The sequence below is a fragment of the Nannobrachium achirus genome (genome assembly GCF_963921795.1).
Source record: "Nannobrachium achirus genome assembly, chromosome: 16".
NCBI lineage: Eukaryota > Metazoa > Chordata > Actinopteri > Myctophiformes > Myctophidae > Nannobrachium > Nannobrachium achirus.
The window spans coordinates 54,277,359-54,291,845 of record NC_137823.1 but is presented as its reverse complement, the minus strand read 5'-3'; the positions used below and the strand labels follow the sequence as shown (position 1 = coordinate 54,291,845).

At 40.6% G+C, this 14,487-nt stretch overlaps 2 protein-coding genes across 2 annotated transcripts in view; one reads left to right on the top strand and one right to left on the bottom strand.

Annotated features, from left to right (window-relative positions):
• The window catches only part of tab2 (TGF-beta activated kinase 1 (MAP3K7) binding protein 2), a 118,420-nt gene that overhangs the window by 98,169 nt on the left and 5,764 nt on the right, over positions 1-14,487 (top strand). The gene's annotated exons all lie outside the window — the stretch shown is intronic.
• Positions 1,067-13,123, bottom strand: ppil4 (peptidylprolyl isomerase (cyclophilin)-like 4). The gene is made up of 13 exons (XM_080743962.1): positions 13,050-13,123; positions 12,156-12,223; positions 11,801-11,865; positions 11,243-11,360; positions 10,053-10,195; positions 9,374-9,470; positions 8,644-8,760; positions 8,386-8,510; positions 7,790-7,856; positions 7,093-7,204; positions 5,689-5,785; positions 4,145-4,289; positions 1,067-2,272 (listed from the first exon to the last, which is right to left on the bottom strand). The coding sequence occupies exons 1-13, from the start codon at positions 13,117-13,119 to the stop codon at positions 2,057-2,059; spliced, it is 1,440 nt and encodes a 479-aa protein (XP_080600088.1). The 5' UTR covers positions 13,120-13,123; the 3' UTR covers positions 1,067-2,056.

Genomic DNA, 14,487 nt, shown 5'->3' with positions numbered 1-14,487 from the left:
TGTCTGATACTGAATGTGTGGGCTGCAGGGGAAGTCTCTGGGGGTGGTTCTGGGCCTGTAGGCTTTATGTGATACACCCATTTTCCATCGTGATCTCTTCTGTCACCTTTAACATTTTAATATTTTTAACTTCTACCCACTCAGTAACCGCTTATGTACAGTAGTTCCATGCAACCCGGAACCCCAGCATCAAGCATGGATTAAAGAAAAAACAAAATCTCACGACTGAAAAAATGTGTGATTTGTCAAAAGGAGGCCCCCCCCCACACACACACAAACAATTAGTACAATATGTAAAATTCTGTTTCAGTAATATTGTTTGTGATCTACATTCTGCCAAACGGGTGAAGAAATGACAGATTGAGGCTTTAACCTTTGTATGATATATCCAAGACCATTATGGTTTTATGGAAGATGCTTCTAAACATATTGCTAGTTTGACAACTTCAAATGCTCCAATCTTAAAATAATAACCGAAAATAGCCTATCAGACGCGTTGCAGACGCATTGAGAGTTTGTAGACAGGCTATTTTCGCTGCCTGTGCAACATGCTTCCATAGAAGACATTCTGGCTTCTATGGAATCTGACTAATGAACTATAAACACTGCACTAATAAGATGTGGCAAGATTTCAGATTTTAAATAAAATGGTTCATCATTCACTAAACATATCATTTGAACCTCTGTTCAATCCTGTCGGCCATAAGCAACTTTGAACAAAATCACATAAATGTGATTATACTGCTCAATAATTTAATTTGTATGTACTGTGGGCATTTTTGTCCAAAGACATTTTAAGTGGGGGAAACACAAGCACATGTGACATGTAGTGAGATACCGTATGGTGATAATGACATGCCCAAAATAGGGACACCAGGGTTCATTTGGTTAACAAGCCACTGGAGACAAATAAGAGGATGCATCTATATTTACAATCATGGGGCTGCCCTTTAGTCTACTGTCTCAAAATTGCACATCTGACTTGGGTGGGCGGAGGGGAGACCCAGAGAATTCCCTTCACACAAGTGAGTAGAGACACCATATGCAACTTTTTCCATGCCCACGTTTATTCTGAGTACAATTTACAAAAAGACTTGTAAATCTACAGTTGAAAAGTCAGATACAAAAAGACAGGTAACCTCCTGAACTCCTGAGCTGGTGGGAGGGGGGTTGCAAAACTAATTTTTTATCAAGGAATTAAAAACAACATTTTATGTTTGTAAATTATAATGATAAATGGAGACATTGATGGTGTCAGACTCATTACTTAACTCAATGTTTTTGTCTTGACATTTGGAACTTGTGGCTGATACTGTATTTCTTCCTGTTTTACTTGCCATATTGCTTTATGTACATACAGGGAAAAGGTTTTGGTTCGTATCATCAATACAGTTAAACAGCCACCTTTATTGTATTTCAACCACAATATGATAAGGTACTGGTGGGAAGAGAAAACAAAGGAATCCCATTAGTATTGAGGTGTGCTCTAAGAAGTCCAGTAATTCAGCATGATGAGTTGCCGCATAGTGTAATTCATGATGAAGAGGCCTCGCGGTTCAGTGTAGTGAATAAATGACAGACATGACAAGCATTTATGCTTTGAGCGTACATACTGTACACTACAGACAGTATGAGTGGAAGTGGGCTATTCCATAGGATCTCTCACAGAGCCAGGACAGTAAGAATGAAACACACACACACACACACACACGCTCACTGAAATGCTAACCTCTTGGAAGTAATTGTCTCACACACTCACACTCTTGCTCTCAATTCCGCTGGTTCTCAAAGTAGGGTCCTTGAGGGGATTCCAGGGGGTCCCCGGGAAAATGAACACTTGATCTTTTAACCCTCATTTATTTTTTCAGAAATTCAAAAATAGCCAATGTAAGAGCTTGTAGATCGGACATTTTTGAAACATTTTGATAAATCCTGACAAATGTTCTCTTATGGGGGGCACAGGATCTTTTTAAACAGGGTTCATGGCCAAATACATATAGATTTGGGGAGGGGTCCTTGACATGAAAAATGCTTGAGAACCACTGCTCTGCTCAGCTCAACGGTGTCTGCTCCTCTCTTTGTCTTTGGACTTCTTGGGTGATCTGCTGCGGCTCCTGTCCTTACGGCCGTGGCCCTTGTCGCGTCCCTCCTGTCGGTGCTTCTCCCGAGACTTGCCGTGCTTGTGGTGTCCGTCCCGCTCTCTGGAACGAGACCGCGAACGGGAGCGCTGGCGTTTCTCTGCCTTTCTCTCTCGCTTGCTCTCCTCGCTCTCCTGTTCAGAGCCAGAGAGGAGACAAATGATCAGTGGTGGAAGAAGAACTAGTATAAGAATACTCGGTTCGCCTCAATTAAAAATTGTACGAGTAAAAGTATTGACACAGTAGTAGTAGTCTAAATCTGCAAAGTAATGTATAACTAAAGCCGTCAATTAATTGTAGTGGAGTAGAAGTATGAAGTATCAAAAAAGGCAAATACTCAAGTATAGTAATTGAGTATTTCCAATTTGTAATCAATATTTGCATTCTGCAATTATGCTGCCGATGTGTTAGCACTTTCATCCTAGTGTCTCTATTTTGGTAAAAAAATCTAATTAATATTCTTTGTTTTACAAAATGATCAGTCAAAACATGGGTAACATGTGCTCTTGGTCCGGACTCTCCAAAATGAGGATTGGACCCAAAAATCGGTCGGGCTTTACAAATGAGACAAGATGATGGCAGCGATGATGAGGAACGCAGCCTGAACAAGTTCTAACTTCTATGACCTTGTAAAAAACACATGCTTTAGAAATACCCGGCACTCATGATGTTGACATAATGTAGATAATGCTATTCCCGGACGGGCGGGCGGGCGGGCTGGCTGGCTGGCACGACTCATTGCTTACTCATGCAATTCTGGTTTAATGCAGTTGTAAAACTGGTGTTGTGAAACTGGCAAATCTTGCCCTGACTTGGCAGTTTGTCTAACAATAACAACAGGAGTCACCTGGAACAGGAGATTATTTAGGGGGTTCATGACCAGAAAAGGTTTGGAACCACCGAGTTATATTAGAAGACCTGTCAACTTGTGACCCAACAAGCAGTTTCCAACTACAAACCCATCCAACCAAACATGCCTTCCTTGAAGTGGCCATTTATTTATGTAAATGAAAGTGCCTGGCCTTTACAGTTGTGCTTGAAATTATTCAACACCCTCTGACAAATTTGTTCATTAGTGTAACCACTGTTCCTTAGAACTTGTCAACTATGCTCAAAACTGTGCTTTTTGGAACATTCAGTGTCTTTGCAATTGTTTTATATCATTTTCCTTATTTTTACAAAGCAATAATCTCTTCTCTGAACTTTTCTGAACATTCCTTAGATTTAGCCATGTTTTTAACTTCCCTAATCCCAGTCAACAAGTCAACAAACTTCTAGTCTGGCTAGATTACACATCTGATGCAACTATTTAAGCCCTTGATTAGTTGATTGCAGTTGATTACAGATGTTTTCAGGTGTAATTAAGAGTTGAATAATTGAAAGTGAAAGTGGCGTTGAAAGTGGCATTTAGCATTGAATTTGGAAAAAAACAACGAATGTTACTTTTGAGCTATTTACATTGTTCTTGTATGATTTATTTCATTCAGTTGTCAGTTTGTGAACTTAGCCAATAAACCAGATTTGCAGAGAGGGGGGGTTGAATATGGGAATACACGGTAACAGCAAGTTAATTTCTTGGTCGGGAGGAATAAATAAGGAGGCTACATCCTCATCCTTTCTTATTATTTTAGATGATGTTGGGCTACTAGTCTCTGCTAATTGTGGGGTGGGGGGTGGGGAGGGGAGTGCATTGGGAACTGAATGTTCAACACTGAAGCTGTCACATTTGCACTGTAAATAAGAGGCGACACAGAATGTTAAACCCTGAATTTAAATGATCAATACCTAGTTGACCCCAGGGCTCTCTACTTCGTCTGCTCCCCCATCTCACCCCCATCTACATCAAATCTCTTTGCTGAAAAAAGCTGATCGACAAGCTTAGGATGCATCAACAAAATGCATTGCGAGCTTCTCGATCTGCTATTTTTGCCAATTGTTTGCCCCAGAATATGGACACTAGTGTTCATGTGGTTAAATTCATTCTCAGGGTTTTACCGTGTGTGTACCTTGGATTTTTTAGGCTTCCTACTTTCCTCATCATCGGAGTGGTGATCTGAGTGGTGATGGTGCTTCTTATCTTTGTGTTTCTTCTCAGGGTGGCGGTGGCTGCTTGCTTCCTCCTCCTCGTCTAAAACCAGGTCATACTTGGAGCTTGCGGGAAGCTTAAGGAAAACTCCAGGAAGTAAAAGGTTCATTTAGCTCTGAAGCGTGTGTACACAACATTTGCACACTCACTGGGTTACAAATGGACAAATGAGGACTTGTTATGACATGGTGAGCTTTGTTTATGGGACAAAAGAGGAAGGAAGTTCCACGAGACATCTACTAAGGCAGCATGTCCCAACCCAAAACGCAGGCGGCCAGAGTAGACATCACAATTTACTGTTTATCTTATCCAAAGTGTCGTCCAGAAGGCTAGAGAAAGAGCCATGAACATTTTGTCAAAAAGGCCACAACATTAGTGTGCTAACTTCAGACTGAACAAGTTGAACTCTTGCCCACCGCTTGTCAATTTCAATACAATTCAAAGGAGCTTTATTGGCATGAGAAAACATACCTTTACATTGCCAAAGCAAGTGTCACGTCCTTTGCACCTTAATGTCTAATGTCATTAGACAAAGTTTACACAAAAAAGTATTTCACCCATTTCTTTACACCTGTATACCTGTGATGTGACAATACAGTTGACTCTAATTCTGCAACAAGAATAAAGCAATGCAGATCAACATTCCTAGCATCTCTTTAGGTTTAGAAGTCATTGCTAAAGATTTGCATAAAGGAAGGAGTATTATCTCCAGCCAGTAAAAGGAGGCTGTTCCTGCTAACACTAACGCAGACAGAAAATGTTGGTCTAATTGTACAATGCCCTATAATGGTAATAACATCTAACTGCACTTTTGAGCGGTGCATTCCAGTTCTGCATCCAACACCAAGCTACAAGCTTGGTGTTAGAGTTAGTAATGTTAGTGTATTGTTAGTAAAGTTAGTGTATTGTTTAAATTGAAAGAGATTGATTGTTTGTAATGCATGACAGCCATGTTTGGTTCAGTCAGCATGTGCAGCACTGCCCTCTAGTGTCTATCATAATGAATCATAGCTCTGTTGGGAGAATCAAGGATAATTTGTCACACTCATACAGGTGCAAGATAGGGAGATAGACTGACATGGGTAAAATGTTTTGTTTGACAAGGAAGTAGTCAAGATTGAAATTTGTAGTAGTCAAGATTGAAATTTTGATCTATAAATGTTTTGACAAAACTCACAGATGGGTGGAAATTGTATTTGCTAAATATTCCACTCTCAAAGTACAACCCAATTCTAGATTGGTAGATATCTTTGTGCAATATATGGTACAGGGCTGGATATTCTGCATGTACTTTATGGCGGTGCCGTACTCGAGGCCAGCTTGTAGGCTATCACCAGTGTTTTAAATTGGATTAATAGGGTAGCATTTTATACCAAGTGGCGAGGCGAGGTGATGACGTATCTTGTTAACTTACAAGCGTATCTTCACTAAAATGAGGTGCCCAAAGTGAAACCATAAGGATACTCTTGTTTGGGTTTGACCTTATCCTTGAGAGCCAACTTGGAATGGCTGTCCACGTCTTTTTCGAAGGCTTTGAAGTCATCTTTGCTATATTTTCCACCTGAGAAACGAGAGGGCTATGATAAGTTAAATGTTAAGGCAAAGTGTCATTGTTTAACGGACACAAGATAACATTAAGGTAATTAATGCTCGTTAGGAGGCTATAATATTTTCATCCTTTAAAAATGTTATAATAAAATAACATAATGATGACATTGCCAAAATAGGGACGGACACACGGTTGAAAGTGTTTAAGTTTGTCTGTGGGTTGACGACCTGATAGAAGCCAAGTGGTTAGAAGCACAGAGATGTACCGATACCAATATTTCCTTCCTGATACCGTTTCCGATACTCATAACTTGCGTATCGGTCGATGCAGAGTTCTGATACCGGAGAATACAGTGTGAAATTTACAAATAATCTAGGACAGTGGTTCTCAAAGTGGGGTTAAAAGATTCTGTTAATACACCATTGTGTATTTTTGTCTCCACCAGCCGAAGGCAGGGGGAGAGTATGTTTTCGCCCCTGTCCGTCCATCCGTCCGTCCTCCGAGTTTGTGTACAGCTAATCTCCGGCGCCGTTGGCCCGATCGCTGCCAAACTGAGCACACACACACTCCCTGGATGCCAATTCAGAACCTCTGCCCCACATTTTTCAAATGGCCCTGTTCTAGCGCCACCATGAGGCCGATGTTTGCAAAACACATTTCTGTACACTACTCCTACAGATTTTGTCCAAAAATCCTACAAATCGGTAGACAGTATCTCTACAGTCATGTGATCATCATGGATACGTCCGATTTTCCATATTCCATCCTGATTGGCTACAATTGGCTTCCAAAGTTTGCAGGATTGCTCCGTTTTGAACAAAATGCCTCAAATCATGAACACAGCGTGCAATCTTGATGAAATTGAGCGTGCACGTTCCCACTAGGTAGAGGAAGAAATGCCACTTCAAATTTCTCAAATCAGCCTCATGGTGGCGCTATAACAGGGTAATTTGTGTGGCCTGGTGGAGACCTGTGCTCGGAAGAGCACTGCTTCTAGTTTTTTTTTATATTCAGTGTGAACGCTGCCATCCACTTGACTTTTTTTTTTAAAACTATACTTTTATAGTTATGGTGCTGCTCAGTGGGAATGGCCTTAACTCTGAAAAGTGTACTAAAATTCCATTAACAATTGTGCAGCTGCAAGTTAGTATTCTAATAATAGTACAGTAAGCTTGAGACTAAATAATTATACTGGATCCATTGGAAGGTTATATTTTTTTCCATTTTCCTGAAATGTTCCGGTTTTGGACAAAAAGGTATCTGCCCGACAGCATCAATATTTAAAAAATATGAAGTGCAAGCTGGCCGACGGCAACCACCTTTTCCTTTCCATTTGATCTTTGCAACAGACTGGCTGAAGTCCACGTGTATGCGGCGATCATCTATAAGCACATTGTCCATTTTGAAGTAGGCCTTTTCACAGTCATCCTCCTGTGGAGAGGAAAGAATGTATCATGGGAGGAAAATAAAAACTTGCAGGCAACAGCAGACATAATAATGTCTCTGGTCTCACTGGAAGCTGTGTACTTTAAAAGTGACAAGCTCAGGCCTTCCATTGATAACTACAGTACAGCTTACAGGGACAGTGCACATGAAATTAAAAGTGCCAGTGTTAGTTAGAGGGCTCGTTTTCAACCACTGACCCCTGGGGTAGCTATTAAAATGGCCATTAAAACATAAATGCATGCAAACATTTAAAAGCTAATAAAAGAGTAAACAATGAGAATAGAGAATGCAAGCCGTTAGCACAGCAAGGCACACACAAAGCAGGCATTTAACACATAACTAGACATAAAGCACTGGAATAGAAGACAAGATACACAGAGAATATGCTGTACAACCATCAATACAATGCATTGTTTCTACTAAACTCAGAAATAAGATTACGATTGTCCTTGCATTTCAAGCGTATCTGTGACAAGACTGTATAGAAAGAGGAATCTGTGAGAACGGAGAGGATTCATAAGTTCATCCTCATGCTTTGTTATTGAAAACATGAATGAGGAGGCGTCTCACCTTTTCAAACTCAATGAAAGCATAGCAGAGAGACTCCCCAGATTTCCAGTCTCTGATAATCTCGCAACTGCACAAAGAAAACAGCCAAACCCATCAGTTATGTTCAAATGACAGAATGTAGCCAATACCAAAACCTGGTCACCATGTGCATTATGTCAAAAGATACAGTATACTGTATACACAAAATTACAGTATGTATTGCTGACTGATTACTAATGTCAGTCATTTAAAGCTGCAATCCATTCCAACTACGTTAGCTGGAGGGGATCTCCCTGCTCCTCTATTGAGACATTTAGATCCTGTGGGGTAGGACCACTACTGGTTGATCAGAGTTATTGCATGAAGCTCAGAGAATAATATAGCCAAAGCCCAAATCATCCTTGTTCAACAGCAGAAATGTTGGTGCTCACGCAGGAAACCTGGGTTCTGTTTTTCGGTAGGACAAAGATCTTACAGATTGCAGCTTTAAGGATTTCTATGTTTGCAGAGCCACTGTGCATAATAAGAGTGTCTGCTAAATTCCTAAGATGTAAACCTAACTTTATATGCATTGTATTGTTATGCAGGCTAATCAGTCAACAGGAGGTGAGGCTTGCCATTTGATGGCTCCAAAGCGTGAAAAGATGATTTCCAGGTCGTCGTCCGTTGTAACCGGGTTCAGTTTACACACAAACAGCACGTTCTCTGGAGGCTTGACCTCTGCATCAGGAAGGTCACCCACCTGTAGAAAGAAAGAAAGAAATCAAAGATGTCAATGTGTGGGATCAAAACATTCATTCAATACATCTCTACATTGTTTTTTTTTAAACACATGAGATAAGAAATACATTGTGTTCCATCAATGTAGCTCTCACCATCTCCAGCAGAATGGCCTGAGTCTTGGCCTCTTTCTCCTTCAGGATCTCATCCAGTTCCGCAGCCCCTTTCCCCTCCATGTCGTCTATGGCTTCATCCGCTCCGATACGGCCACTCTGCACACCCAGAATTCACATTTTAAACCTTTAACTCATCCACATTTACTCTGCATACATTACAAAGAGAGGTTTATAGGACAAGTTTTATATTTTTGTTATTTGTTGATTATGAAATCAACAGAAATAACACAAATACACGTGTAGTAGTAGCAGCCATGGCACAAATGCACTTTTCTTTTCTTTTTTTATATACTTTATTGTGTCAAAAAAAACTGTAACACTACAGTAGCACAAATGCACTTAGATCAGGTGGTGCTGAGGGAGCAGTGCTTAGTGTAGCTGTATGTCCAGTTCACACAGTATTAGCAGAATTTCCCTGTTTCTGTGTGTTTTTATTTTATTTATAATAATAATCATAAAAAGCAACTTGAGCTTCAGGCAAGAATAGACTTTGCCAGTGCAGATTACACCCTGCAATTCAGATTTTATGATTTAGAAGCGCTTAACTTCTTATTCTTGTTGAATTACACCATATCTGACCATCTGTGCCACCTGGTCATCAACCATGGGGAAAACTTAATCTTTCCCATCTTCATATAATTGGTCCTCACTAATGCAAGATCATGTTGAAAAAAAGACTACATTTTCCTTTGAATAAAAGGCTACCCACATCTAGCTGCTCTTTGGTGGGCTCTGGGGAGCGATCAGGCACTGGCAGGTTAGGAGGGTCGTCGAATGGATCATCCAGGATCACGGTGTGGTTTATTCTGCAATGACATTACAGCTATGATTGAATTGAATCCACTGACATGACATTCACTCAAAGGTGTATTAGCCCCTGCTCATTATGCAAGGGTGGGGTGGCTCAGGCCTGACAGAGTACAGCAACTTGCAATGAGCCTTGTCTTCAAGATATTCAAGTGCCCATGTACCTGTCAGGCAAACTACTTCAATAACGTGAGACACGCACAGTCAGGCACAACACCTGAGGGAGCTCCACTGATCTCATTCAATGCAGGTTTGGCACAAACAAGGGGTTAAATTCCTTCTACTGTTATCATTTCAAGATTCCATTAAGCTAATGGAAACTATAGCCTGTCTCTTCCTGGAAAAGTAGCATGCTCAAATATAAGCCACAGTTGTTGCATCAATGGAGAAAAAAAAGGTTTTATATACTAGCCACAGTATACAGACATTACAAATCTGAACAGAACATTAGTAAGGACCCACATAGGGAGATGAGGTTGCAAAGAGGTAAAATGTTCCTTTAGTTTATAGTTCCAACACAAAGCATTAGAATATCACAAGCATCTAATGAAGCCGGGTTTGCAATGTTGATTCTACTCCACCTGATATCCTGGAAGGGTATGAAGTCCTTATCAACAAAGGTCTCATTGATCTTGGCCAAGATGTCCATGCCTTCTGATACCTCCCCAAACACAGTATGGACCGTGTCCAGGTAATCCAGGTTCTCTCCGCTGGTGATGAGGAACTACAGAGACGACAAATACCACATTTAACCATGTGAAACCTAGTGTCCCTATTCATTTGAAAACATTAAGCAAAAAAGAGCAAGCTCAGGACACAATGTGATGTGAGCTTATAGATTGGGGTCCCCCAGTACAGTTCCCTGGGGGACTATGGTAAAATATATAGGGTTTAGGTGGTTAACATGGTTACTGTTGCTGCTGTGACACCTGAATGTACCCCTAGGTTTATCTTATCATGTATGCTTACGTGAAATCAGACATCACAATTAATAATGAGAGGACATAAATAGGGGGGGCTTCTCAAATAAATAAAGGACTTGTGAACAGTAGCTCCAACCAGCATTGTCTCCCTTACTTTTGACAAAGGCACACTGGTAAGAATGTTTATTTATGCAACGCACTTCTCTCTGGTCTGCCAAAGAAAACAACTGACAGTCTACAACTTGCAGCAGCCAGAGTTTTAACTAAAGCTAAGATGAGAGAACATATTACTCCAGTCTTAGCGTCGCTACACTGGCTCCCGGTTGTTTTTAGGATTGATTTTAAAATTCTTTTACTTGTTTATAAAGCTCTAAATGGTCTGGCACCTTCGTACCTCTATGACTGCCTGCATAGATACGTTCCAAACCGCCCACTCAGGTCTTCTAGTGCTGACCTACTCGATGTGCCTAAAATGAAATATAAAAAATATGGTGAAGCAGCTTTCTGCTTCTACGGACCGACAGTTTGGAATACACTCCCACTACACCTAAGACAGGCAGCCTCTGCGGATAGCTTTAAAGCACAGCTCAAGACCTATTTTTTTACTATTGCTTTTAGCTGAATTTTTTAATCTCTTTGATGCTATTGACATCCACGCTGTTCTGAAATTGTTCTTCAATGTTTTATGTTTTTATTTTTTCTGCTTTATTGTATTCATGTGTATTTTTTTTTTCTGTTAAGCACTTGTGCTTCATTTTCTGCTCTGTAAAGCACTTTGAGCTGCATTTCATGTCATGAAAGGTGCTATACAAATAAAGCTTTATTATTATTATTATTATTTAGATTACCTGAGAACCATGTTGATCACTCCCGTTGTTCACCATGGACACCATCCCTTTCTTCTTGTGTTTGATGCGGGGCACCTTCTCTGCATCGAAGAAGCGGGCCTGGTCCCCGTATAGTTTGCTAATGAAAGCAAGAGGTGTTGGATAACGTTGTTTTTAAAAGTAACTTGTTACTTTACAGTAATGGTCGGATGTATTTTCCTTTTCCTTAGTGGTAACAGAAAGAACAGGGAAATACACAGTCTTAAATGTATCACCATTATTTCGTAAAAAAAGGAACTAAATAACCAAGTACATTAAACTCTCAAAACTAACTCTCACTGATCACCACCAATCTCAATGCATGTATAAAATGGTCACTACTACTGACAGGCAATTCTTGTTCAATTCAATTGGATATTTAATATTTAATGAATGTCAGAATGTCCCTTAGGAGTCATATAACACTCAGCAGCACTATTAGACAGGTGTCAGGTGATGGCATGGCAGTCTCTCCGATTGCCAATATAAAAGCATGGGTTTCCGAGGCTATCATGGCAGTGACCATTACAAACAACTTACCCAAAGATGGACTCTCCACCACGGCCTGTCCCGGTGGGGTCTCCAGTCTGTACAATGAAGTCTCTCTGGAGGGACCATTAGATTATTACACCAATTGCTTTACAGTGACTAGCTAAAAACACACAGTTATCAGTCCAATATGGATAACATCGAGATATATATATATATATATATATAATACATCATTATAATAGGGCTGAGCCCGATTGGCAGGGCTGTTGTGGGCTGGTTCATGGCTGTACTAACAAGCATACAGATTTGCAGTTAACGTTACACATTTGACAAATGCTTCTAGAAGTGAAGTGGTGTCGATGGATTAGTCCGCATGACTCTACAATAACTTAAGCATCTTTACCTGAACATTGTGGATGAGGCAGTAGTTGTAGAATTTTATTTTGCACAACTTCAGAAAGTTCAGGGAAGCTGCAAAACATAAGCAAGACATAACGTAAGCTGTAAGCACACATGGCGTGTGGCTGTTTTATTATAACAATAGAAGTCACGTAAAGACTTCCAGTAGGGTAAAGTAACTATATAGTACATTTACTTAAGTAGTACTGTACTTCTGTACAATTCTGAGGTATTTGTACTTAACTGGTCTGGAGTAATTCCAATTCAATACTTCTACTCCACTACATCTCAGAGGCAACTATTATACTTTTAATCCACTACAATTATTTGAAAAAAATAGTTACTAGTTACTTTGTAGATTTTGATTTTTTTTTTTACAAAATATACATTAACCACTTCAGCCCTACATACATTTCTGAAAAATTTAAAATAGCAGATCTACAAGCTCACAAAGCGTCACGATGCGACACACTGTGAGCTTGTAGATCTGCTATTTTCAAAGGATTTGAAAACTTGAAATGGGACATTCTGCCTAATGAGTACTTTCAACTTGTGTTACTTTAAATACACACGCATTGTACTTTTGTACAATTACTCAAGTACATTTTGAATACAGGACTTCTAAAGAATACAGAAATAACATTGCAGTATTGATCCTTTCACTCAAGTATAAGAAATTTGAGTACTTTTTCCACCTCTGGTCAAAGCAAAAAACAATCTCGCTAGCAGAGTTAACGTTAGCTAGCCAGCACAGCAGTGCACTACTGTCATGTCAGCAAGTGCTTACTGCTTACTAGTGAATGTACCCTGCAACTAAATGCATAATTAATCAATTATAACATACAGCTGGTTGGATTTTGACAACATCATAGTAATCATTGTAATTATGCCTTCTTACTTTTAGGCCTTTCTTCTGTAAACAAATCAATGACGATGTCTCCCAGCGTTGTTTCAAGCAGCACCGCCATGATAACCAACAACACACACACAGGACATGACGCACTGACGCACTGTGCTGGGAAAACTACAGGTCCGTGAACTGAGCAAATATAGAACTTCCGGTGTCAGAGCTGCAAATATAAGACTTCCGGTTTGAAGCAATCGCCTTCAAAATAAAATGCTCGTAATTAATTCCATTGAAAAACGTTGAATTTGCAAATTATATGCTCATTAAAAATATAATTTATGTGTAAAAAAAAGTTTTAATAACAAAAAATATATCTAAATAGATAAATGCTGTTCACTGGAGTGCATAGCCTTTACAAATTGGACACTGGACAGTAAACGGCTCTTTGCGTCGGCACTTTGAACACACGCACGCGTTTGGGGAGACCTCCTCTACCACACCACACTCTCCGCTAAGCGGGAGAGGTGTAAAATAAAAATGTTATGGCCTTCCAGTGTGGCTAGACATAGAAAAAGTACAATTTTTCAGACATTTTCAAACTCTAGTTGGCGCTGGAGAGCAGACGGCTCGCTGCGTCGGCACTTTGAACACACGTACGTGTTTGGGGAGACCTCCTCTACCACACCACACTCTCCGCTAAGCGGGACAGGTGTAAAATAAAAATTTGATGGCTTTCCAGTGCAGCCACCGCTCCAAAAAGTGACATTTTCAGACATTTTCAAACTCTAGTTGGCGCTGGAGAGCAGACGGCTCGCTGCGTCGGCACTTTGAACACACGCACGCGTTCGGGGAGACCTCCTCTACCAGACCACACTCTCCGCTAAGCGGGAGAGGTGTAAAATAAAAATTTGATGGCCTTCCAGTGTGGCTAGACATAGAAAAAGTACAATTTTTCAGACATTTTCAAACTCTAGTTGGCGCTGGAGAGCAGACGGCTCGCTGCGTCGGCACTTTGAACACACGCACGCGTTTGGGGAGACCTCCTCTACCACACCACACTCTCCGCTAAGCGGGAAAGGTGTAAAATAAAATTTTGATGGCCTTCCAGTGTGGCTAGACATAGAAAAAGTACCATTTTTCAGACATTTTCAAACTCTAGTTGGCGCTGGAGAGCAGACGGCTCGCTGCGTCGGCACTTTGAACACACACACGCGTTTGGGGAGACCTCCTCTACCACACCACACTCTCCGCTAAGCGGGAGAGGTGTAAAATAAAAATGTTATGGCCTTCCAGTGTGGCTAGACATAGAAAAAGTAAAATTTTTCAGACATTTTCAAACTCTAGTTGGCGCTGGAGAGCAGACGGCTCGCTGCGTCGGCACTTTGAACACACGCACGCGTTTGGGGAGACCTCCTCTACCACACCACACTCTCCGCTAAGCGGGAGAGGTGTAAAATAAAAATTTGATGGCTTTCCAGTGCAGCCACCC